Here is a 24,894-nt window from a genome sequence, read left to right as displayed (position 1 = left end):
GCTTAGGGATATCCAAAGAGTCTGATCCTAAGACCAGTGTTTTCAAATATAAATAGATATCTATTCCTTTTGTAATTATTGGACTGACATTATGGCTAGTCACTCTAGAAGACTTGCAGAAAGATAAAATCTCTGTTTAGGGTATTTTCTTCTATTTCGAAAGTCTTCTCCAAAGCTAATACATGCTTAGTAATAAGGCAGCTAGATGGCTCAGTCGATAAAGCACTGGACGTAAGTGTCAGGAAGATCTGAATTGAAATCCAGTCTAAGACACTTACTAGCTTTGTAACCCTTGGAAAGTTACTTAACTTCTGCCTACCTCAGTTTCCTCATTTGTTAAAAGGGAATATAATAATAATAAGTTGCTGTGAAGATAAATGAGATATTTGTAGTGCTTTGTCAACCTTAAAATGTTGTACAATGCTAGCTAGGTGGTGGTGATGGTGGTGGTGGTAATAATACTAGTAGTAGGAGTAGTAGTAATATTGATGAGACATTGTGACAAAACTATAATTATCAGTATTATTCTAAATTGAATGAACATTCTGAATCACGACATTCATACTTACTGTATATTCTATAGTGCCCCGGGGCTTTTGAACCACCATCTTCTTCTCTTTCTTCTCATTGGTTTTGTTCTGGTTGTCATCTAAAGGAAGAACACATTTAAACATCCTGATTAAGAGGCTGTCTCAACTTTTTACAAATTCAGGTCTGTTTAGATTACCGAATCACAGGGGAGCTGGCTGAGTCATTTAAATCAGCCTCTCTACCTTCAGGCTAAGTAATGTCAGAAAGATGATGATCTCTCATGCTTGAGGAGTTCCAAAAAGGAAATTCCATAGTTTCTTTCAGCAAGCAGTCACAATACTTTACAAATCTCAGAAAATTGTATCTCATGTCTGACAAAAAAGGAGACATTTTGCTTATGTGAAAGAAAGCTGCTTCAAGGTAAATATCTCAAAACTTCTGCTGAACATCCTTTATAGCACACAGCTAAGCAAAAGTAGAGGAAATGACAATGGATTGGAACAGCTAGTCTTGAATTGCATCTCTTTGATCACAGACAAGTCAATTACCCTCACTAATTAGTTTCATAATTTGTAGGATGAGAGCGTTACACTAAATCAGTGATTCTCAAAGCATAGTCTGGGGACCATTTCTGGGGTTCCATGAAATCAAAACTATTTTCATAATAATAGTTTTAATTTCTATTATAGTAAATATCAATATCTATAACACATAAATAAAAGCTTTCTGAGGGGAAGTCCTCAGTAATTTTTAAGAGTGTAAAGAGATCTTGAGATAAATAAGTTTGAGAACCACTGGACTAGACAGATAGCTCTATTCTCCTTTCCAGCTCTAAGTCTTATGACTCAATGACGTTTTCATTACCTTTCTCACAGTGTCAGTATGAGGGAAATACTTTGTAAATCTTACAATCATCTATAGATATGAGTTAAGTCCCCTTGACATTCTCTACCATTGTCCTTCTCTGCTACTTCCTTAGGTTCTATCAGCTAAGATTTTTATGTTCATAATGCCCTTTCCACCGGCCTTATATTTCCAGTATCTCAGATACTAACTCCTTCCCATTTGTAGCATTTTTGAGAGGGATAGGTGGTCCTAAGATTACCCTAAACCATATCAGAAAAATTCTAAGATAATAGCTCATTAAAGTTTTCCTACACCCAAAAGAATATTGGCTTCAAAAGAAACACACTTGTATTTCTCTTAGCACAGTGCCTCCAACATAGAAGGCACTTAATAAATGTTGACTGATTGGCTGGCTGGTTGATTTACTGATATGCCTTTCAAGGAAAATTTATCCTCTACATTTCAGTGAGTGTCAGGCATAAAACTGCTTTATATTACTGATAGTGAAAAGCTAAAAATAGAGTAAAAGTGGAAATAAAAATAATAGTAATGTTACAAGTGCTGGCATCATTTAAAAATAATGTCATTTTAATGGGTCAAAAAAGTTAAATGTAGTTAGGAAAATATAGATGAATAGTATGCCAGTTAAGTCACATAATCCTGTCACAGTTTCAAAGATGAATGAATATTGACTATTTTGAAACTGAGACCTGACATTTTCCCCCCTAAAGTCAGCCTACAATACCTTCACTCTACATTGCTTTAAAACAACAACACTGATGACACGTATACTTTACACTTGGGAATTTCACCACATTTTGCTCCCATACCTAACCAAAAGGAAGACCGCCTTGTGCAGTCTGTAAACATAGGATGAGCCTTCAAGCCTGGGAAGATGCTGGACAGCAACTGTTTCACGTTTCTTGGAGTGGTCTTGTCATGGGGCCCATAATCCAAAACTGCAGGTAATAACTTGAAGCTTTCTCCATGGTGAGAACTGTATTGAGAAGACAGAGGCACCGATTTCTCCATTTTCTGCTTGTGGAGTTTCATTCGCAGCCAGAACTTGCCTGACTCTGCCTCTCTGGTCCAAATCATAGCAGCACTCCAATGCAAACATCTGCCAGTCAGCAGCCCAAAGTGTAGTCAGGAGTCTTCAAAAAGGCTGAGACCATCCCCAGGAGATACGACTCCTGGATTCAAGTTTTACGCCAAAATAGTCTAGCTGCAAAGGAAGTAACCAACCTGACACAAGCTCCAATCTTCCAACTAGCGCAGCTAGTTTTCCCAAGCACAATGTTAGGAAAGTGTGGGGTTAAATAGAACACCACAGACAGGCTACACCAAAAACTCCACACCTCCCCATCCCAGATCCTGCCCCAGCAGCCTAAGGGTAACATGAGCATTTGCTAGCAGTCCTTATCTGAGGAGATCCCTAAAGCAACTTCACCATTTAAAAATATATAGGATCTGTGCATTTCTGCACACACAAAGATACTTTCCTATCTTTCTAAATGTTTGCCTGACAGACAGAGTTTTCACTTTCTACAGTCACGTAAAGGATGCCAAACAAATTCACCCAGGGCAGTATTTTCACTAAACACAATACCTGAGGAAGGAGGATCAGACCTGGGATAGGGATGAGAGGAGGGGAAGGAAGGAAAATGGAGAATTGTTGCTGACACCACTAAGAAGGGAGGTATCTAAAGAGTTGCCCCTAAAACCCTCAATCACAATATATGCTTCAAATAGGCAATGTCAAGTTTCTTTTTTAAAATTCTTACAAAATGTGAGTTTTAAGAGAGATTTAGGAAAACAGAATTAGTCAGGTTGCTGAGGAAAAAGAACAAGGCATCTCAGGCATTTCTAAATTCTTCTTTAACAATAGGAATAGCAAAGAGGCATCTCTGCTTCCTGGTCATGTGCAAATGTTAGTTATAAAATCAAATATACTTAATAATGCCTCTGACAGAAATACATAGCTTATACTGACAGTACAGTACAAGTGGCTAGGAAACATTTCAGAAAAGCTGTTATAAGATAAACAGATTCAGGACTAGAAAGGGACCTTATATATCCTCTAGTTCAGATGCCTCATTTTATAGAAGAGTTCCAAGGAAGTAAAGTGACTTACTGATACCAGCAGTAAGTGAGGCAAGAAATGAAACCTAGATCCTCTTATTCCAGATTCCACAATCTTTCCTTGACTGGCCTCTCTTAGATTCTCTGCTATTTTTTTTAAGGTCTAAAATCACCTTGCAGAAGTAGTCTGTTGGCTTGAATCAGCAAATCAACATAAAGCTACTAAAGCAAAAAAACCAACCAACCAAAAAAAAAAAAACCAAGTTCAACTCATGTGGATCACTACTCTTTTCTGATAAATAATATTCTTTTTTGAAAAGAAAAAAATACTTCACCATGGACCACATGAAAGTAAGGATGCTGTTAAGTAATTTGGATAAGGTGTTTCACATATGCAGAATCAAGCATAGCAATCAAGCATATACCATGTAAACTCTAACAGGAAATGTGCCAAGTAACTCGTTTTCTTGTTGTGCTTTTTTTTAAAAAGCCTATCACCAGCATAGGACAGTTTTGGAATTCCTCCCTCAAGGATGAATTTGCTTTCAGAAACTATAATTAGAGAAAGTGAAGAGTTAAGGAGAGAGAGCTATCAAGAATCCAGGAGAGGGACAGCATTTGGTAAAAAGGTAGTTATGATCAATTAATCAATCAGCATCCCATGGGTGGGAGATATGGCAGGGCATGGTTGATAGAGAGCAGGTCTTGGTGCTAGGAAGATGTGGTTTAATTGCTAGGAAGGTCTGGTTTAATTGGCTAAATGACCCAAGTAAAATCACCTAACCTCTCAGTGACTTGCACTGGTAGAAGCCTTTTCCTCATTGGGAATTCCCTTAACACCAATGAAATTGCAGGTCCAGGCCCTAACCTTATCATATAGTTTCATGTTCCAGGCCCAGTAGAGGACAAAGACAAAAATAATGTAGTCCCTTCCATCAAGGAACTTATATTCTTTTTTTTTTTTAATTTCACTTTTAACATTCATTTTCACAGAATTTTTGGGCTCCAAATTTTCTCCCCCCTTGTCCCCCTCCCCCCACCCCAAAACACTGAGCATTCTAATTGCCCCCATCTCCACTCCGCTCTCTTCTTCATCATTCCTCTCTGCCCTTGTCTCCATCCTCTCCTCTGTCCTGTTGGGCCAAATAACTTTCTATACCCCTTTACCTGTATAAGGAACTTATATTCAATGGAGAATACAATATGTACATATATAGGTATATACAAAACATAACCTTGGAGAAGGGAAGGGAAGAAAATCATGAGCAACTAGAAGAACTAGGAAAAGCCTCATGCAGAAATGGATTGCATAAATTAATTTTTTAAATCATAAAATAAACACAATGCCAAACAAAATATATTTAAATAATTTCTAAAGAAAAAATCCACTAGTATATTTGAAAATCCTTTCCTATTTGCCCTACTAACATAATAAAGGCAGATATGTCCATTTAATATAATTATTTGGTTGATTTTATGTAGCACATGTTTTTTCATTCACAAATAAATTGTTATCTTTAATCCACAAATAATGATTATATGATAGAGATTATATTTTTAGATTCTCTCTAAAGAATTAGGAAATGAATATGTAACAAGGAAAAGATTTTACAGAACCCATATCCTTTATTCCAAATCCCAACACTCTAATTCTAAAGGAGAAAGCCAATAAGCTTTCTTCCCACCATAGTTCATGACTAAAGTTGCTTTCCTATACAAAAATCTGTATTTCTGATCTGTCATGAATGGTGAAACAAGAAAAAATTCCCAAAGAAAGCAAAGGATTTGCATTTTGAATTGCCCATTCAACAGCACTGAACATTGCAATCCAAATTATCTCACCTCAGGAATTAAAAAAATTAACCACATTCATTGGTAGTTTCTCTACTACTGTACTGTAGAAAGTCTCATTGTAACAAAGAATCCTCTTCTCTTCTTTAGCATCAAAGTTTATAGCTACAACCTTCTTTCTCCAAAGACTACCTCTTTCAATTCTGTAAACATAGTTTTCGTGATTGGTAGATGAATCATAGTTTACATCAAAAACATTGTTCACAATCAGTTCCATGAGCTAACAAGTAAGTAATGATCAGAATTCAGCTTGACTCTGATCTGAATTACTTCAGGATAACATCTTCCTTCTGGTTACAGCAATCGTGTAGAGCAGAAACTATGAAATCTCTGACATGCATTTTTTAAAAATCAGCTGACCGATCTTTCACTTTGCATTCCAAAAACAATACCTGTGTATTGATCACTGTCTTGTATGAGTTACAAAGAACATGAATGAAAGAAAGAAAAGCATTTATTAAGCACTTACAAAGTGCAAAGCACTGTATTAAGTGTTAGAAATATATATTATAGAAAAAGAAGGCAGTACCTGCTCTCAAGGAACTCACATTTTAACATGGGAAATAATAAATATAGAAGGTTTCAGCTGCAACTAAGATGGGAAAGGTCCCATGGTCCTTAGAGTACAGCAGCCATTCCTCTCTTGCAGCATTGATACAGAATTGGTTAATCCCATTAAAAGATCAATTCTTCCTTATTCACTAGGGTGTGAATAGTGCCTTTTATGAACTTTTTGATTACTACCCACAACATTAGTTGGCATTGTGGCAGAAAACAATATAATTTGAATATTTGTATTTAATTTCTGGAAAACTGAATCGATTTGATACTTAAATTTATGACTCAACATTTCATCTGCTTTATCTAAGACAAATATTCTGATTTATTTTAGAGAAGAATAATCTTCATCAAGGATTTGGAGAGTATTATCACACCAAACACTTGTCCTATAGTTCCAACTACCAAACTTTTTAGCCTGAAGTTTTATCTAAGACAAATATCCTGATTTATTTTGGAGAAGAATAATCTTCATCAAGGATTTGGAGAGTATTATCACACCAAACACTTGTCCTGCAGTTCCAACAACCAAATTTCTTAGCCTGAAGTTTTTGCATTTTATTTCAAATATCAATGCTGCCACTTCAAGCAAGACAAAAAGCTGCCATATATAGTCACTAAGCATCAAAATTACTTTTTGAGAGGGGATTATAACCCTCTCCTGGATAGGGGAAAAGTCTCATAAGTATAGATACCCCAGAGAAAAGACTCCTTTAATTTCATATCATCAAAGTTAGCCACAATTTTATTTCACCTCTTCTTGATGACACTATCTGGTCTTCAAGGATTTCTTATAATAATTCACAGAATCACCAGATATGACCCATTCCAAAGAAATGCCAAGCACTTGACTAAAAAGACTGAGCTGAGTTTTAAAGAGAACCAAGGAACCTAAGAGATAGAATTGGGGAGGAATACATGTACATTGGGAGTTGGGAATAGTCAATACACTCTACTTCAGTGGACTGACACTGGCCTTCTGGTTATTCCAATTTGCACTGATATGCTCATGAATGAAGGAATATAGCTAAACTCTGTCCCCACCATGATAGAAGAAAGGTTTGACAAGTACATAACTTCACAGTGTGCTGAGCACGTGTGATTCAGGAATCACTGACGATGACTTTGCTCCCTTTCTCACTTTTACTCTTTCAGATCCTCTCTCTGAAGGGCTGACTACAGTAGAAGGAAGAGGTGAGAACTATTCATAATCTCTGAATCAGACAGACCAATTTTTAATAATTAATTATAGAGAACATGAGAAAAATAATATTAACAAAGAAACTAGGTTTTTACAACCTATTTGAATTTGCCTAATAAGAATAGCTGATATATGTGTATATATGTATGTATATATACATATATATACATACACACACATACATACATACATACATACACACACATATATCTTTAAGGCTTGCAAAGAACTTTAAAAATACATTATTTTCTTCTGAGGAAATTACTATGGATATAATTATTTCTATTTTATAGATAATGAAACAGAAGCTCTGAGAAGTTGTGACTTGTCCATGATTGATTAACTAACTAGTAAGTGTCAGGGGCATGATTTGATTACACCATCTCTCCCATAAGCCCCTTTTTCTCCTCTGACACTGCAACCAGTCAGGTACAGGCCCACATCAACACATGCCTAGGCTATTGCAAGAGCTTGTTAGTTCCTGCCATATTTTTCTCCCCATTTCACTTCATCCACCACTCAGCTATCAAATTAATTTAATGGGTTGGACCATGTCACCCTCTACAGAGGTTCCCTAGTACATTTGAGATAAAATATAAAATTCTCTGACATTCAAAGCCCTTCAAAAAAAAACCCCCCTCCTCCCCCATCCACTTTTTCAGTCTTCTCATACTTTATTCCTTTTCCTTCTGCCAATTCTCAAGGAATTCTGCAATCCAATGACACTTGCCTCCTTGCTATTCCTCACAAAGGCTCTCCATCTCCCAACTCCATGCATTTTCAATGGCTTTTTCTCATGCCTAGAATTCTCTCTTTCCTCCCCTCTTTCTTCTGGCTTCTCTGGTTTACTTCAAGACTTGGCTGAAATCACATCTTCTGCAGGAACCCTTTCTTGATTCTTCTTAATGCAAGTCCTTTCCCTTTGTTGTCCATAACCAATTTATCCTGTATATCTTGTTTGTGGCTCATTGCTAACATGCTCTCCTTTGATTAGATCGTGAATTCCTTGAAAAAAGTGACTGGTTTTTGTCTTTTTTAAAAAATCCCTAGCACTTGGTACAGTACCAGATACATAGTGGGTGCTTAATAAATGTTTATTGATTATTATTGACTTTTCTGCCTGCCAGGCTGCGAGTTCACAGAACTAAATTCATATATGCCATTAAACACTATCAGCACAAAATAAGAGCATTTGTTAGTTAATCAGCCAATAAGCATTTCTTATTTCTTACCTGGATTCACCACTTTGAGATTTCTCTGACTGATTTTTCTACCATGTCCCCATATCAAGTATTTCCTCCCAACTCTCTGTCAAATGATCTTTCCCCTCCAGACTTTAGGCTTCTTGAGGGCAGGGACTCTTTCCTTCTTTTTTTTTTTTTTTTTTAACATTGTATCACCAGTGCCTAGCATACAGTAGGTATTTATTGACAACTATGTGTCAAGTAGGAGCTCACAGTTTAACGAGGGAGATAACAGGCAAACAACTATGTAGAAACAAGATTTACACAAATTAGAAATAATCAGCAGAGATAAAGAACTAGCATTAAGGAGGATTAGGAAAGGATTCTTATAGAAGGTGAGATTTTATCTGAGACATGAAGGAAGTCAGGGAAGCCAGGAAGTAGAGGTAAGGAGGAAGAGAATTCCTGAGATGAGGGAAGGCTAGTGAAAATGCATGGGTCAGAAGATGGAATGTCTTGTATATGGAACAGCAAGGAGGCCAGTGTTACTGAGGTGCAGAGTTCCTTGGAAGAGATAAGGTATAAAAAGACTGGAAAGGTAGGAGGGGTCCAGGTTGTGAAGGGCTTTGAATATCAAATACTACATTTTATATTTGATCCTGAAGTTGATAGGGTACCACTGGAATTTATTGAATAGGGGGCTGACACAGTTGGAATTGTGCTTTACAAGATTAGTTTGACAGTTGAGCGGAGATGGATTGCAAGGGAGAGAGACTTCTGGCAGGGAGACCAATCAGCAGCCTATTGTAATAGTGAAGGCATGAAGTGGTGAGGCTGATGGCAGTGTCAGGAGAGAAGGAAGCACATACAAGCTACAAGAATGACTGCTGGTTATCACTGGTTACCCTTCTGATGGCCATACAACAAAGTGAAGGGGAAAGATCAGAAGTATCTACAAACACACTATACCATTAATTTGATTGGTTTCTGGGTTCCTTAGTTAATATAATTAGTAATGTAAATATACCACTGATTAAATTTGTGGAAGGGAATGATTTGTAAAATACTGAGAAAGAAACAAATGAAAACAACATAAAGAGTTCAGAAATATAGACAAAATTTAAAAAAATAGTTTTGGATGAGGAAACTTCAAACCAACAAAGGCTGGTACCTTCTCTGCAAATGACAGACTTAGAGGGTGATTTGCACAGTCACAAAAGTAGTATGTGTAAGAGATGGGTCTTAAAATCAGGTCTTCCTATCTCTGCAGTCACATTTCTTTCCAGTAGGTCCCTCTACTTGGTAATGTTAAAAACAGCAATCACTCCAGAAATGTAGCATAAAAAAAAAAAAATCACACCTCTCTCATGAATCTGTGTTAATTTTTTAAAAGCAAAATCTGTGTAGAAAGGTCTGATTATATAGAGACAATAAGCTCCTATGAGACTAATCATCTTTTACTTAAGTCTGAATTTTGGGGGAGTTTTATGGATACAGACATGTGAAAACCAGCAGACAACACAGAAAAAGTTTAGAAACTCAGAAATGCATAAAACATATGTATAGTACTGTATAATATCAACATATCTTGTCTTTTAATACCATAATAATTCAGATTTCTTTTCTGGCATAAAGGGAGGGTCAAAAATTTTTATAGGGATTTTTCAGATCAAGGGGGTACCATGCTCCTAATCCCCATGGATGTGGGAGGGATAACTGTATTGCACTAGCAAAATGGTTCACCTGTATAAGCAGTTCAATAAGCATTTATTAACTTGAATTAGGCTCTCATCGGTAGAGGCCAGAGAGTCCTGTCTTTTGCAACAAGGTAGATAAAGTGCAATAAAATAATTTTTATGCTGCTTTTCACATCCATTCTGTTAATGATTTGGGGAAATGTTTAGAGAAGCTTTGCCTGTTATCTTTATGGCTGTTTGCTCCATTTATTGCCATAAACTGGAACATGAAAGTACTAATATTAAAGATAAAGGACTCTAAAAATAAAGGATTACAGTAATATGGGCTTTGAGATTTAAAAAAATAATAATTAGAAGAAAAATCCTAGTATATAATTCTCAAGTTGTTTACTCCATTTGATACAAAGATTACAGCTATTATTGGAGGCACAGGCTCAAAGCTGTTGTATATCTGTTTTTATAAGATTGTAGGATGATTGTACAGGATTTAGGGCTATAAGGGAACTTAGAAGTGGAGGTGTGCTGGGTTTAACAGGCTCTCTAGGAAAAAAAAAAGGTATGCAGGATACATGTTTAAGTTTAATCTGTATTATTAACATTTTCTCCAATACTATCTTAAATTTAGATAATGAACCAAGCAATAAGCCAACCCCTGATTTGGTCTGTCAGTTTCTGAGGTGCAAATACTCATAGTGAAAATGTAACAATGGACCAGAGAGCCCATGAGAGCTGGCATCAGCACACCCCTGCCTTAAGTGCCATTCAATCAATACCCTCCTTTTATAGATGAGAGAACTAAGACCCAGAAAGATTAAATTACGTGTTACACAGGTGAAAGAGGTAGGATTTAAATTCCAGTCCTCCATCTCAAAAACCAATACACATTTTGCTGCACCATGCTACCTCAATGAGCTTAGTGCTTAGAAAGATCTGTGATCTTATTTATTTGGATGTTCTCTCCAACAATGTGAATCCGAACCCACCCATCCCTGTTCCATCTTGAAAACTTCTCCATGTCCATTCACAACTTTGCCAAAGTGAGTCTGTTCAACATAGTACAGGTGAACTCAATAAAGAGTCTTACTATCTATTGTGAAAGGGACAGGAATTTTATTGGAAGCCATTAAGATATACTAAACACAAGAGTTTTTTAGGAAAAAGATGTGATACCATAAGCCCCTTGCATTCAGAAAATCTCCCTGTTCTTTGCAGAGGGTTCTCTACTGTTCTCTAACCAAAGAGACATGTACAAAAAGACCCCTATCATGGCAGATAGAGGACCATCACTGTGATCATTTTGGTTACTGTCATCCCCTTGACACTAATTTAAAGATAAGGGAAATTACTTTGTTTGTCTTAACCTAATTCCAATTGCTGTATTAATTTTCAACCCTAAAACCAATATGTATTATGAGTCTATTTTCAACAATGATTAGCTCTGGCAATTAATTGTCTCTGGACAGATGAATGGAGGAGAGTGTGAGGCTGATGACTTTGTGAAGTTCTGCCTCACTTAAATCTAACTTATAGGAAAATCAAGACATCATCCTTGTGATGTCATTGGTCCTTTTCTGGAAGGGAGGAAGAACAAGAACAACCAGCCAAGAATTTCCAACATCAACATGTTTCAGATTATACTTGAGGTGGGAGGGGGGAAGCAGTCTTCTGATGTCATCTTTTTCCTCTTTACTAGGTTATAGTTATTCAGCCTTCATTCTTGAAAAGGACCAATGACATCAGCAGGGTGATGCCTAGAACTGCACATGAATTGAAGTGAGGCAGTGCTGTACAGTCATCAACCTCACTCTCTCCTCCAGAGTCATCAGAGTCCAATGGCAAGATGTAGGTGAAATTAAAATCAATTTTATTGACTATAACTAGAAAGCGGTCAACACAACAAGGCCATTGTCCCCTCAGTAACAAAGAGACTGAGCCTGTTGAATCTTCAATATTTATGAAGTCTTTCAAAAAGGGGTGCACCAGAGGGTGGAAATCAACTCTGATTGGTTAACAAGTAATGAGGAAAAATGAATATTACAGTGAGAGGTGGGATATATATATATATTTTTAATAAATCTTTTTTAAAATTAATTAATTAATTGATTGATTGATTGATTGAACTTTTAACATTCATTTTCACAAAATTTTGGGTTTCACATTTTCTCCCCTTTTATCCCCCCCCCAAACACCAAGATTCTAATTGCCCCTATCACCAATCTGCTCTCTCTTCTATCATCCTTCTCTGCCCTTGTCTCCATCTTCTCTTTTGTCCTGTAGGGCCAGATAACTTTCTATACCCCTTTACCTGTATTTCTTATCTCCTAGTGGCAAGAACAGTACTCGACAGTTGTTCCTAAAACTTTGAGTTCCAACTTCTTTTCCTCCCTCCCTCCCCACCTCTTCCCTTTGGAAGGCAAGCAATTCAATATAGGCCAAATCTGTGTAGTTTTGCAAATGACTTCTATAATAGTTGTGTTGTATAAAACTAACTATATTTCCCTCCATCCTATCCTGTCCCCCATTACTTCTATTCTTTCTTTTGATCCTGTCCCTCCTCAGGAGTGTTGACCTCAAATTGCTCCCTCCTCCCCATGCCCTCCCTTCCATCATCCCCCCCACCCTGCTTATCCCCTTATCCCCCACTTTCCTGTATTGTAAGATAGGTTTTCATACCAAAATGAGTGTGCATTTTATTCCTTCCTTTAGTGGAATGTGATGAGAGTAAACTTCATGTTTGTCTCTCACCTCCCCTCTTTATCCCTCCACTAATAAGTCTTTTGCTTGCCTCTTTTATGAGAGATAATTTGCCCCATTCCATTTCTCCCTTTCTCCTCCCAATATATTTCTCTCTCACTGCTTGATTTCATTTTTTTAAGATATGATCCCATCCTCTTCAATTCACTCTGTCTCTATGTGTATGCACCTGTGCGTGTGCATGTGTGTGTGTGTAATCCCACCCAGCACCCAGATACTGAATAGTTTCAAGAGTTACAAATATTGTCTTTCCATGTAGGAATGTAAACAGTTCAACTTTTGTAAGTCTCTTATGACTTCTCTTTGCTATTTACCTTTTCATGCTTCTCTTCATTCTTGTGTTTGAAAGTCAAATTTTCTTTTTAGCTCTGGTCTTTTCATCAAGAATGCTTGAAAGTCCTCTATTTCATTGAAAGACCAATTTTTCCCCTGAAGTATTATACTCAGTTTTGCTGGGTAGATGATTCTTGGTTTTAGTCCTAGTTCCTTTGACTTCTGGAATATCCTATTCCACACCCTTCAATCCCTTAATGTAGAAGCTGCTAGATCTTGTGTTATCCTGATTGTATTTCCACAATACTTGAACTGTTTCTTTCTAGCTGCTTGCAATATTTTCTCCTTGACCTGGGAACTCTGAAATTTGGCCACAATGTTCCTAGGAGTTTCTCTTTTTGGATCTCTTTCAGGAGGTAGTCTGTGGATTCCTTGAATACTTATTTTGCCCTCTGGTTCTAGAATCTCAGGGCAGTTTTCCTTGATAATTTCATGAAAGATGATGTCTAGGCTCTTTTTTTGATCATGGCTTCCAGGTAAGCCCATAATTTTTAAATTGTCTCTCCTGGATCTATTTTCCAGGTCAGTTGTTTTTCCAATGAGATTATTTCACATTATCTTCCATTTTTTCATTCTTTTGGTTTTGTTTTGTGATTTCTTGGTTTCTCATAAAGTCATTAGCCTCCATCTGTTCCATTCTAATTTTGAAAGAGCTATTTTCTTCAGTGAGCTTTTGAATCTCCTTTTCCATCTGGCTAATTCTGCTTTTGAAAGCATTCTTCTCCTCATTGGCTTTTTGAACCTCTTTTGCCAATTGAGTTAGCCTATTTTTCAAGGTGTTATTTTCTTCAGCATTTTTCTGGGTCTCCTTTAGCAGGGTGCTGATCTGCTGTTCATACTTTGCTTGCATGTCTCTCATTGCTCTTCCCAGTTTTTCCTCCACCTCTCTAACTTGATTTTCAAAATCCTTTTTGAGCTTTTCCATGGCCTGAGCCCATTGGGTGGGCTGGGATACAGAAGCCTTGACTTCTGTGTCTTTCCCTGATGGTAAGCATTGTTCTTCTTCATCAGAAAGGAAGGGAGGAAGAAAGTTCTGTTCACCAAGAAAGTAGCCTTCTATAGTCTTATTTTTTTTTCCCTTTTCTCGGCATTTTCCCAGCCAGTGACGTGACTTCTGAATATTCTCTTCACACCCACTTTGCCTCCAGATCCGCCCAGCCAGTGCTTGGGGTCTGAGATTCAAATGCTGCTTCACAGACTCAGGGCTTGGGGTGGGGGTGGGGCTGCTATTCAGTGTGAGATCAAGTTCAGGTGCTCAGGTGGGGACAGGGCCGCCTCACGGGGCTCAGTTCCCTCAGGGGGTTTATGCAGAGACCTTCAACAATGGATCCAGGCTCCTGCCTGCTTGGGGAGCCTCGGTCTACTCCTGCCTCTGCTGCTGCCTCCCAAGGGGGCCTGAGTTATGGGGGCACCCCACTCGCCTCTCGGCCACCCAAAAAGACTCTCTCACCGACCCTTGTCACCCGTGGGTGCAGGGACCCATGCGGCTGCTGGAGATTCCGTCCCTGAAGCCCACTCGGATCCGCTCCTCTCGGTGCCGCGTGGCCAATGCAGGGCTGTTGGGTCCGCAGCGCAAAGGACCTTTTGCTAGAGGTTTTCAGGCTCTCTGGAACAGAAATCTCGTCTGCTCCATTGTTGTGTGGCTTCTGCTGCTCCAGAATTTGTTGGGAGTTCTTTTTTACAGATATTTTATGGGCTGTGGGTTCGGAGATAGTGTATGTGTGTCTTTCTACTCCACCATCTTGGCTCCGCCCTCCCCCCCCAAGGTTATCGAGAGGTGGGATATATTACAAAGAAGGTCTAAGTGACACTGAGCACCCAAATCTTGGTCAAAGAGATTTATCAATTTCCATGTTACTTGCCTGACAAAAGGGAGAATCCACATTTTTCTCTGATTTAAGTAAACAAAAGGAGCAGGAATCCACCCATCCTTCTAAACTTAGAATTCCTTTACTGTCTTTGATCAGATCTTAGTGTTCATGGCTGGGTAAATCTTTGAACAAGATTTCCCACACTGCTTGATTTCTAGATGAGGAAGTAGAAAAGGGAAAAAACCTTAGTCCTAATTCAATAATTAGTTATTAAATACAAGAGAGAAATATTCATTTCTCTCAGAAGCTCTAAAGCTGTAACGAAGTATGGGCCAGATGGGTACATAACTTGGTACTTTGAAAATAACAAATATGTAGAATAGAATAGGATAAGAATGCTTTCCTAACATTACCATTAAAGGGAAAAAAGGGAGAAAGTATTACAATGAATATATAGTAATGCACCAGTGTTGTTGAATCATCTGTAAGAGATGATATAGTCTCTTTAATTATGTATGGGTACTAGAAGAAAGGAAATAAGCATTTATTAAGCCCACTATGTGCCAGGCACTCTAAGTACTTTACGAGTATTATCTCATTTGATCCTCACAACAACCCTGTGAGGTAGGTACTATTTGTTATCCCCACATTACAACTGAGAAAACTGAGGAAGGCAAAAAATTTAGTGACTTTCCCAGGGTTATACAGCCAGTCTTCCTGACTCCATGACTAGCACTGAATCCATTGTGCCACCCATTTGCCTTTCACAGAACTAGCACTGCATATGGCCAATTTCCTTACTACCTATACATGCAAGGAACCTGTTATTCAGCTACCAACCTATTATCTAGCTGTCTATGTCCAATGATCCTGTGTGACCTGGATTTTCATCCTCCCTTAAATATCTATTAGATATGTAACCCTGGACAAGTAACAACTTTTCTGTGCCTCAGTTTGCTCATTTCTAAAATGATGGGGCTATATTTGATAAACTCTAAGGTCCCTTCTACCTCTAAGTCTGTGATTTGACTGGAGGGTTTTATTATAGGATTTGGTTATATGTGATTAATGAAAATACTATGAAATTATGTGATTTGGATCAAAATTATATGGAAGGAGAGGGTTTTTTGGGGGAGGGAGGAGGTGAGGGGTAAAGGGAACTAGAGCACCAATGATTTCATGATATAGGGAACTTCCAGCATGGAAACTCCTTTAAATAATGCTGATTAGTAACTCATTTTTAAATTATGTCCCTAGAGAGTTGCCTGGAGGCACTGAGAAGTTAAATGACTAAATGGTCTACAGGCAGAGCTTGAATCCAGGTCTTCCTGACTCCAAGGTCAGCCCTCTATTCAGTATTTTATGTCACCTTTCAAGAAGGAATTATTTATTGTAATTTTTTTTAAAAAAATGTATGAGATATTGGATTAATCCAATTTAATTTTTCAAGGAAAAATGACACAATCAGATGTTACTTGAAAGTTTTCAGGAAAATTTTTTTTTAAAAACCAAATCACATCAAGCCTCCTACCTTAAAAATTTAGGATATCCTGAATTTTAGAACTAAGTTTGACTTAAGAGTGCTTTTATTTCAATCCACTTCAAATGTTTATCAAGCATATACATGTAGGACACATTGGTTTTAATGCTCAGTATACCATTAATCATAAGCCTTACTTTTCATCCTATCTGATATTGATATGGTATCTTACTATTTGGTATCTTTTCATTTTCTTTAAAGTGTTTGATATGAATAGACTCCAAGTGGTAATCTTCATCATACCCTTTAATTGACTAACCACCACAGAGGCTGCCAGTTTTCTTCATATTGAATGTTTGATTAAAGATATTCAAGATTAAATGAAGTAAAAGTCAGGCAACCTAGGTCTGGATAAAAATTCATCTGTATTCATTGTCTGGTGAGGCCTAACATTTTTTAAATTAGATTAACTTTGAAGAGAAGGTCATTAGCAGTACTTCCTGTTTGGCCTGCTTTTGTATGGCCATGAATCTGGCTAATGTACCGTGACTTTGGCCTTGTGTACTTGCCACGAAAATGAAGACAGAAACACAGCTTTCATACTTGTGGTTGGAAACACCAAGATAAACAGGTCCATGTAGGGAAGAAAGTCTAGGTAGGGTTGTTCATGGTAGCAAAGAATATCTCAGTTAGTAACGGTTACTCTTCTGTTATGGTAAATAGTGATAATCCAGAAAAGGAAAAACACAAAATTCTGTTTACTAATGTTTTATCTACTAAGTTTTTTTAAAAAACTTAATTAGTGGGTACTATAATTTGATTTGAAAGCAAAGTCTTCGAAGAAATTAAGGATGGAGAACTGGCTACTGAAATGCCAGATTCTGCACCATAAAAGATGTTTCCCTGTAGACACAGCTTTGATTTACCTCCCCAGGAACATCTCTTATTATCACTAATACTGTAGTTCTTTCAAGTAATATTCTGTTTTACTGTCCTGTATTATTGATATTCTTTGCACTAAAAAAATTGATCCCACAGTCATCATTTTTGCTTTGCATTATTCTCCAAATACAATTGAGAGATACCTTATTGTAATTTGAAATTCTTCTCTTTCACCTTCACAAACTGAAGAGAGAGATTTCAATTTATGAATTTTTGAGCACAAAATTTGAGATATGACCCTATTTTTGGATAGGGTGTTGACAAGTAAGATCCTAGGTCAAGACTTCATGACTTTATTACAAGTTTACTACTGCTCAAAAGGAAAAGAGGGATATAAGAAACTTCTTTGTTTTTATGATTAGGTAACTACCTTCACTGTTCTGTTAAATTGCCTAATTTAAACTGTTTATAATTACCCGCTGCATGCAGAACACTATATTAGACTTTGGTAGAGATATAAAATTAAGATAAGAAAAAGCCCCTACCCCAAAGAGTCTGATAATAGGATAATAATATTTATGATTTAGAGAGCACTTTAAGGTTTACAAAGTACTTCATATATACATTATCTCTGAATATATATTATTACGAATACATACATTATTATGGATAAGATACCACAGAAGTAGCTATAATGTCAGATGTAGGCTTGTGTATCCATAGACAGACAACATGGAGTTTCTCCAATGCTTGTGGTGTAAGAGAAAGCCTCATTAATTGGGGGAAATTCTGGACTACCTCTTCCAGAAAGGTACAAATATACTTGATAGCATGGCAGAGTCACCCAGAATAGTCTCTGATTGGGAAGTTGTACTTAAGCTGAACTTTATTTAAAAAGAAGATGAATGCCTCTTGCAGGGGCAAGTGACTTGGAGGCACAGGTACAGCCAAGGAAGATGGCAAAGAAACAGACATAAAATGGCACCTATCCCCCAAACTCCAAAATATCATTCAGATCTTGTTGATGGTGGCGTAAATCATGGCTTAGGGTTGCAGTATGCAAATGGGTGCCATATTAAGAAGTTAGTCTTCTAAAGACTGTCCCTATGCTGAGAAGTTAAGGGAGATGATTAAGGAGAAACTGTTTGGACCCTATGTGTCCTTTTCCTTTTGTCTTAGGGGAGATAGAGATATTAAATGAACAATTAACTCTCTCTCCTGGTAAACATCTGGAGGTAGCAACCATTGGGAAATGAGGGCTAAGGAGATTTAATACCTGAGTTGATTCCTTGTTATTTACTTTGCTATGCCATTTTATTAAATTTCTGTTGCTCTAATTTCATGAATCATCTAGTTTGACCTAGCCAGAGTCATTGGATGGGTCTTGGTATGGTGAATTTACATGGATCCAAACACTACCATGAAACATGGCTGTGGCTAAGTAGGGATATTATATCTATCATAGGAGACCCACGATACAATAATATTACATGATAAGTCCAGCTGAGAGTCATGAAACAAATTGCTTTCTGACATCTGAGAGGAAAGATTATTATCAAGTAGGGAGGAAATGGAAAAAGTTCCTGGAGGAGGTGGCATTTGGGTTATGTTAAAGGATGGGTAGAAACTTCTACAGATGAAAAGAGGGGGAAAGTGGCTGGATATTTCTGTAAAGGCAACTATCATGTGGATGACTTATAATCTTTAAGGAATTTGACTATCACATAAGATTTTATGCAATTGAATATCATGGAATAACTCCCATGACTCCCAATGTAAGTTGAAGATTTGGAGGGCACCTATTAGTTGTCTTCAAGTATGTGAAAATGTTTAATTTGGAGGAAGGATCCAATTTGTTCTGATTGAACTTAGAGGGTCAAATTAGGAGAAATAAGTTGAAGTTGCAAAAAAAGTAAATTTAAGTTTTATATAAGGAAGAATGTCTCCAAAATTAGAGCTACCCTGAAAGTGGAATGGGCCATGAGGGAAACATTGGGTTCCCTTTCATCAGACTTCTTCAAGTAAAGACTAGAAGGCTACTTGCTCAGTATGTTGCTTAGGTATGAATTGGATTACATGGCCTGAGATTCATTCCAACTAATAGATTTTGCTGCTTCATTAGTAAAGGCAATCTCTCTGCTAATGTAGTTTGTGTTTCCATCTATGACATGGTTATGAGTCTCCCCAGACTTATTTAGGCTGGTCCTCATACCACAGGCATGCAGTTAGTTCTTCTCCAGACCCACTACTTGAACTTGGTAAGACCTGCTTGAGCTTACTTTCTATTCTCATAACTTAAGAATTCAGGGTCATGAGAAAGAATTATGGAATTGAATTACAGAATGAAGTAGACTATTTTCTCTTGTGTTTTGTTTTGTTTTGGTTTTTCTCATGGTTTCTCCCATTCATTTTAATTCTTCCAAGCAACATGACTAAGGTGAAAATGTATTTAGTAAGAATGTATGTGTAGAACCCATATAAGATTGCACGCCATCTTGGGGAGGGAGTGAGAGGGAGGAGAGAGAGGGGGAGGAAATCTAAGATTTGTAGAAAACTGAAAAAAAAATTAATTAATTAAAAATAAAATAATTCAGGGTCATCTCTGCACCACAATGAGGCATGAGTATAGGTCTTTAGTGGATAAACTAATGCCACCACAAGGACAATAACAAAACATGCAAATATCTCAAATGATGACACATGCCCATCAATGGGTCACTCATGAATAACCAAGGAATTTGGACAGTCCTTTATAGTACATCATATGGATACTAATGACACAATAGTCCAGGTATCAAAGACAAGTCAGGAACATCTGACTTAGGCAAAATTTTACTAGCCAAACTATGAAACAGATCATCTGTTAGATCCTGAGTATGCCGGGGTTGAAGGACTGAATAGCTATGCTATAAAGACCGTGCCCAATACAGCAGGCTACAATTTTATGGGCATATTTAGAAACAAGAAGATATTTTCTTAATGGGATAACTGAGAAAAGGCAAGGTAGCTGATATTATTGTTCAGTTTGTGAAGTTGGTGTAATGATCTGAACACTATGCATATGAGAGCAAGAAGAAGGTTTATTTTGCTACTGGTTATTATCTATTATCTATCTATGTAACTTTTTTTTTTTGCCATGGTGGAGATGATGATAAAGTATAAGCCCTTTATAGAAACTATCTTTGTATATATTTCTAAAGCTGAATTGAATTATGCTTTAACTCTGTTAGACATATTCTAAGGCTGATTCCTGCTCAGACTGATTGATTGACTGATCAGGCACAGTTTGGGGAAGATGATTTCTATGGCTTTTTCCAATTCTGAGAGATTCTGTGATTCTTAGCTCATCACTGGCTTCCAAGTGAGTGCTTGCCTAGTCTCACCTGGAAGACATGTGGCAGCAAGTGGTAGCACTTATAGAATTTGCAGGTGAACTACTGACAAACTGGACAATATGAATATTTCAGTTGCTTGAGCAGGTAGGTCCCTATAATATCACCTCAAGCTATCATAGCTTGAGTCAAGTGTCTCTTTGATACATCTAACTGTTTATTCTGGATCTGTACTCAAGAATTCTTTTTATTAATTTGCTTTTTCCAAGTAAACTTTCATTGGGAAGAGAATGTGTCTATATTTCAGCCAAACTAAGCTACTTGCTGTAGCATATAAAGTACCACATAACATACACAAAGGGAGGGGAGGGAGTATAAAAGAAAGTACAAATCAAGCAGTTTACTGCTGCCTTGTTGTTTCTCTATAAATAAAATAAAATAAATAGAAAACATAAAAACAAAAATAAATAAATAAATATCTCTAGCCGAAGTTCATGGTTTCTTATATATCCTTCTTCCCTGTTCTTCTTTGTCTCTTGAACTGTCTGTAATTATTAAATTCACAATAAAAAAAATTAAACAAAAACATTCCATTTGCCATTTCTATGCCTTTGCACAGGTTGGAATTCATTCTTCTTTCATCTCTGCCTCTTAGAATCCCTAGCTTCTCACAAGGTTCAGTTCAAGTATTATCTCCTAAATAAGGCTTGACTTGATATCCCAGTTGTTAGTGTTCTTTCTCCCAGAAATTTATCATGTATTGCCTTTGCACATATCTCTAACTGCAGTCTAGCCCAGGTGCAGACTCCACCAGCTTACCCCGCTAACAACCTCTCCATGAGGAAAAGCTAGGGAGTTGCTTTCAAGAGAAATTGTGATGATGTGTATAGGAAATGGTTTGGAGAGACTGTGGAGCCTATGTGGACATTCTTTAACTGGTTCTGGTTGACTGATCATATGGCAAGGAGGAGCTCGATCATATGGCTGTGTAAATAATGAAACTGTCAGCCTCTTCAAAAAAGCCTTCTAGCTTTAGATGCTATTTCTTTGATCTATTTGCATTTGAAGGAGTTAGGTTACTCTGTCTCTCCCAACATCCAGTGAGAGACCATGTGTAAAGGGAAATGCCTTGAATTCCTTCTTTCCCTCTTAGACCATATGATCTCCTAAGAAACGATCCTTAAGTTCTAGGTGCAGGAAACTGAGTCTCTTAACTTGATTATGAGAGCAAGTCTCAGGAATATGGGAATCAGATTCTAGGGTAGGTATTGCAAAACATCAATACCCCAAGAAGCAAGGAGAAACCTTTAAGAGTGACCTTTGGAACCTCAGCTAACTGGTAGCTAAAACTTGGACTCACTTAGCAGTGAGGGTACATCTGGACATAAATTCGGTGGGGCCAGCCTTATGTGAGAAATGACCTTAGTGCTAAACGCACTCATACACTAGGTGGGTTAAGGAAAAGTATGCTCCAAGATGTTGGGAAAAATGTATGTTTGTTCTTTCTCTATCTTAAAAGTAAATAATCTCTTTGTAAAAGCTCGTGATATTAAGTGGTTAAATGGAACTGAAGGGTAGGCATAGGAACCGAATAATGGTGGTGGTAGGCGAGTAGGTAACAGTCTCTGGAGGTAGAAAAATTGCTTCAAACTTTTCAGGGTTTTTCGGAACCCTGAGCGGGCAGATGAAACTTCCCTGGTTTTGAGAGGGCTGGAGTATCCACGTTACACATCTGCTTTATTTCTTTATCTATGTACCTGTTATTTCTCCAATAAAACATAAGCTACTTGAAGCCAGAAATGTTTGTTCTTATCCTTATATCCTCAGCACCTAGAACATAACAGGCATTTAATAAATGTTTTTTGAATAAATAAATGCTTGACATAATAATTTGGTAACACTGGAAGTAACATTTCTCATCGTAAATTAAAAAACTGATGTTCCATTTACTGATCTAATGACTTGAACTTTCCAAAACTTGATCAGCTCTGGTTGGACAAATTAAATTGAGCCCCCAAACTCCAGAACTGTCTAGAATGTGGTCTTTAGGTCACTTTATCAGAGTAGTCAGCCAGTCTCTCTTTAGCAACATCTTTTAGTAGCAAAATCTTCTGAACCAAAGGGAAATGTGGTACTGAAAGACTAGCAGTCGGAACTGTGTGCACCATTCCAAACCAGTGGTATTCTAAAACTCTCTCCTTTCTGTTATAATTCTATTTATATGTATATGATTCTTCCCATACCAACTTATTAGGAAAGGAAGTACACATGAATAATGTAATAACTAAGATAGAATGTATTCTTTCCAGTAAATAGCTTTTATGATATCATTCTGACTAATTAAATTAAATAATGTAATTATGATGGCTGGCTCCCTATTCCCTCGAGGGTAAAAAAAAAAAACAACCCAAAACAAAACAAAAAAAACAACCAAAATCTTCTTAGTCTGGTATTTAAATTCTCTCACAATCTGGCTCCAAACTACTTTTCCTGCCTCATTTCACATCACTTCCTTTCATTTACTAAACCACAAAGGTAAACTACACTACTTCCCCGAACTCAACATGCCATTTCCTGCCTCCACATGGACAGTCCCTCACGCCTTGAATTCACTCAGTCTTCATTACCGTCATTAAGAATTCTCTTCTTTCAAAACTGAACTCAGGTCCTACCTCCTGTATAAAGCCTTACCTGATCCCAAATACAGAAAATCGCTACCTCTTCAAATTTTCCTAGAATAAATCCTGTGGATTCTAGATTTGCTCTGCATATCTTTTATTATACTTATCTGTGTACATATTATCTCCTTTTCATTAGAATCTAAGTTCTGCAAGGGGAGAATTTCTAAACATTTTTAACTCCAGCACAATACCTTACATGTTTTAGTACATAATAAATATTTACTAATTGTACTTAATAGAAGGCAAATTGAAAAGGTTATAGGAGAATTGCATATATTTATAAAACTCAAATGCAATTCAATAGTGAAAATATATAAGTAGTGAACATTTTATTTTCTAATATCTATCTTATGTACATTAAGAACATAAAAAAGCAAGAATGAAAATCTGGAACAAATGAAGTATGAAAAAGCCATTCCAAATAACAGAATTATAGATTTAAAGTTGAAAAGGACTTTAGATGAAATTAGATCTGATTCTCTCTGTCTCAATAAAATAGTATATTTCCTTTTCTTTTCCCCATTTCTTTTGTCCCCCTCTTCCTTTTCTCTTCTCCCATGAAGTACTTTAGGGTCATGACCATTTCTAGTGTTAATGTACCTCTAGTGACCTTTCATGATACTGAGTAGTAGGAGCTTAACTGCTGTGCTCTTTCAGACATCAAGAGAATATAGAAAATTATTAAGCAGGAAAAGCTGAATTTCATGTTAAAGATAATGATATAAAAATAATAACTACCATTTTTATAGAACTTTGAAGTTTACAAAGCATTTTATATATGTGATCACATTTGGTTCTCACAACAACCATGTAAGATATGTACTATTATTCTCCCCATTTAGCAGATGAGGAAACTGAGGGTGAGAGAGATTAAGTACTTTGCCTGAATCACATAGTTAGTAGGCTTCTAAAGCAGGATTTGAACTTGGACCTCCCTTATTCCAATTCCAATAGTCTATCCAGTAAGTCACCTCTATGTTGTATCCCCTAGCAAACAACAGGGACTATCTTATTTAACCTTTATATTTCCATAGCACAGTGGTCTAAATATAGAAACTGTTCATAAATGTTTTTTAAGTTGCTAAAAATGAAAAATATATCTTCTTTGATAACTTGGGAATGATGCTAAGGCAGCTGAATAATTATACTATGGTAGAGAATGATTTTCACATATGGTTTGACTCTAATTATCAAACAAAAAACAGGGTTTTAAGTGGTTTAAGCAAATAAATCAAATGATTTTCAATGAACTTTTTCCAAACATTACTAAAATTATATTAAAAAATTATTTGCAATAAGGAGGGCCTAGAGAAATATTCATGGTAGGTTTGTTTTCAGGATGTAGTTACCTGAAAACAACATTTAGCCACGCTTTCAAATGGTGTCCTATATTCTAATGAGTACTAGGTGCAGAATAAAGTACATATAACCAGTGCCCCAGAAAAGCAAATATGGAAAACATAATGTTTATTGCACCACCTACTGGTCCAAAATGACATTTCCTACCTTTTTATTGTAGAAACTGAAGATGACTGATTCTAACCTCATTTCAAAAAAAAAGGAATAGAATGTTAAGAACATGGGATATGAGGTTCTATGTACCATAGCAAATATACCAAGATGTAATTTTTGTCAGCTTTTGAGGTCTGGTCTGTCTTTAGTCAGTTGTGA

At 36.9% G+C, this 24,894-nt stretch overlaps 1 protein-coding gene across 5 annotated transcripts in view; it reads right to left on the bottom strand.

Moving 5' to 3' along the window:
- NCOA7 (nuclear receptor coactivator 7) overlaps positions 1-24,894 on the bottom strand; it is a 182,817-nt gene that overhangs the window by 50,811 nt on the left and 107,112 nt on the right. For 4 of the 5 annotated variants that reach the window (XM_072643225.1, XM_072643224.1, XM_072643228.1 and 1 more), the window contains one exon: positions 570-649. In XM_072643225.1, the coding sequence (XP_072499326.1) occupies positions 570-649 (80 nt within the window). Of the gene's footprint in view, positions 1-569; positions 650-2,207; positions 2,528-24,894 lie in introns of those variants that run through there. The other variant, XM_072643227.1, reaches the window with a different exon arrangement.

The sequence above is a fragment of the Notamacropus eugenii genome, chromosome 2 (genome assembly GCF_028372415.1).
Source record: "Notamacropus eugenii isolate mMacEug1 chromosome 2, mMacEug1.pri_v2, whole genome shotgun sequence".
NCBI lineage: Eukaryota > Metazoa > Chordata > Mammalia > Diprotodontia > Macropodidae > Notamacropus > Notamacropus eugenii.
Note: the sequence above shows the minus strand (reverse complement) of the source record. Positions and strands in the feature narration are given on the sequence as shown.